At 42.0% G+C, this 2,598-nt stretch overlaps 1 protein-coding gene across 1 annotated transcript in view; it reads right to left on the reverse strand.

Moving 5' to 3' along the window:
* CAPN3 (calpain 3, (p94)) overlaps nt 1-2,598 on the reverse strand; it is a 29,896-nt gene that overhangs the window by 4,490 nt on the left and 22,808 nt on the right. The window contains exons 17-19 of the mRNA XM_010293087.1: nt 1,696-1,773; nt 999-1,056; nt 330-394 (exon numbers count right to left, since the gene is read on the reverse strand). Coding sequence (XP_010291389.1) covers nt 330-394; nt 999-1,056; nt 1,696-1,773 — 201 coding nt within the window. The remainder of the gene's footprint in view (nt 1-329; nt 395-998; nt 1,057-1,695; nt 1,774-2,598) is intronic.

The raw sequence follows: 2,598 nt of genomic DNA on the forward strand, positions 1-2,598 counted from the left end.
GGGGGCTCTGAGCAACCTGATCTAGTTGAAGATGTCCCTGCTCACTGCAGGGGGGTTGGACTAGATGACCTTTAAAGGTCCCTTCCAACCCAAAGATTCTATGATTCTGTAGTTGTCTGTTTTGGGATATTTTCATCTGCCAGCTACACTAATGTTGAGATGACTAGAGTTAAGATTCCAAACAAGGAATTCTGTGTTATCTGACTGCAGACTATAATGTACTGTTCTGCTTCCCTGGCTTACTAAGTTGTGCGTGTGCAGTGGTGGGAAGTACAACCCAAGTGGACTAGCGTGGTATTGAGCACTCCTTTTTCACCAGAAAAGGATACATCCATTAAAGCAATCATGCTGCGGCAGGATTCCAGTTCAAATCCTTCTGTCCTTAGGTCCTTATCTGAAATACATGATCGCAGGTGAAAACAGATCATGCAAATCAGCAAGCGCTTCTTCCTCTTAGGTGTAACTCTACTCAAAGGAGAAGCCAAACCTACTTCCTTCATCCAGTAAGAAATGAGTGGTGGAGAAATCCAAAAAGACTCTAAGTAATGTTATTGCTTGTGAATTAGGGATTACTTTTCTTGAGCTGTTACACACAATAAAGCCTCTGGAAAACTCTAAAATAACTTCCAAGTAACTAAGCAAGCCCAGGGTCTGTAGGCTAAAGTTTGCTAAACAGGGAGAAAGGTCTGCCCCTCCATTAGAATATTTTTTTTTTAAAGGGCATTTACAGACTGCTGGAAATGTTATATTATCCTGTGTGGTGCTTCTAATGAACATCTGCTCATTTCTGTGTTATCAGTACTTGATCACTCGTAGAGAGCACCTCAATGAAAAATTCAGCTCACTGAAATCTTGGATGCAAAGTCCATGGAAATGTAACTAGGAAATTTGTGAGTTTGAAACAGTAAATAATTTTTAGAGTGCAACTCGGGGTGGAGGGTTACGTTATAGCACAGATTTCTTTGTCCAGGGTTACTGGAAAACATGCTCAAACTCACGTTTTTTCACAACATTATTGAGAACATTCCTGAGTTCTTCAGCATTGATCTCCATGTCCTGGTGGGAAATGAGGTGAGAATATCATTAATTACAACATTCCTTATTAAGCAGATCATTTTATGGATGTTTATGCTAAAAGTATGAAGTCTTTGGTCACTTTTCAGTACGGCATATACATGCTTCAAACTAGAGAGCATTCTAGTTCATATAAACATTAGTCCAAATCTTCCTTGAGGCTGCAGTATGAGGTAGGTCTAAAGTTACCATATAGTGCTTATTAAACTACAACTAGAAGAACAATCAGTAATTTCAAGCCACTGTGTAAGCCAAAAATTCCTACAAACCATTTGCAGCTTCTTGATTTATGCAGTTCTTTGATCTGTGTTTACTTTTAACTTCCCTCATTGAGCATATGCTGGAGGGCATTGTATTCCTAACTTGTAGTAGTGATAGAAGTAAATGCCTGAATTTAAATAAGGCTCCCTTGTACACAATGGTAATAGCTTATACGTACATATTAGGATAACTGTGTACTTAATTGGATTTTTATTTGATTTTGCTTAGCTTCAGATCTCAAAGGAAATTTAATGGAAGGAAAGTCAAAGGAAATTTTAAAACTCAGTGGTTTGTATTTGTGAAGCAATTGATTTAGGTGCTGTTGTGGCTAGGCTGCTTTGGTGGCAGAGACATACTCACATCCCCTGCAATCTGTCGGAAAATATTCCTGAACTGTTTTTCCTCTTCAGTCCCCTCATGAGCTTTTGCTGAAGGACGCTGAAAAGAGACAAGCAAAGAGATACGACCTTATCCCAGCGGGGAAGGGGCCTGGGGGGCTTGCTCGCCCTTGTGCGAAGGAGTCTCTTAGTCAATCTGGAGCTCTTTGGAGGAATGGGTCATCCTCCTGTTCCTTTCCCCTTTTTTTGTTTAAACATGTTCCTTGGCAAAACTGCTGAGTGTTTAGCTTCATCCCATTGCTCTCCTTTCTCTTGGAAGGAGCTTAAATGATTACTTTCATATAAACAGATGTTTTATCATCTAATTTTTTGTTTCAAATGTTGCAAGGGAGAAGTTTGGAGCAGAAGAGGCGCATCTTCTACATAGCCACCCTGTAGGCTATGGATCGACCAGAAGGACTTGGGCTTGAGAGCCCTTTTTTTGGGAGGCCCCTTGCTGGAGACAAGTAGCACATAAGATAGAGGAAAATGATGGAAGTGAAGCTTTCTCAGACACATGCAAAGAGCAAGCCTGAAGTCTGAGGCTGATACTAAACAATATTTTATTCCCGCCCGCCCCCAGTATTAAATTAAAGTAATTATGTGTAACAAAGTAAAGTGAATTTCTTGGCTTAGTTCTTATTTTTGTTTGTCTAAACACAGAGAAAAGTTAAAATCGGTTCCCACGCTCTGGCAGTCGTGCAGGGAACAGCACACTCCCTATAGGCAGACACTCGAGCCATGCCTCCAGCCACCACCAGCCTGGGTGCAGCGTCTGGCTGTTGTATCTCGCGCACCTCACTCACCTGCCAGCGGAAACTCCGAATTCACTACTCTCCCCCCCCCCCCCCACCGGGAAAAAAGGGGGGGGGGGAGGGAGCCCCGG

The sequence above is a fragment of the Phaethon lepturus genome, unplaced genomic scaffold, assembly GCF_000687285.1.
Source record: "Phaethon lepturus isolate BGI_N335 unplaced genomic scaffold, ASM68728v1 scaffold15468, whole genome shotgun sequence".
NCBI lineage: Eukaryota > Metazoa > Chordata > Aves > Phaethontiformes > Phaethontidae > Phaethon > Phaethon lepturus.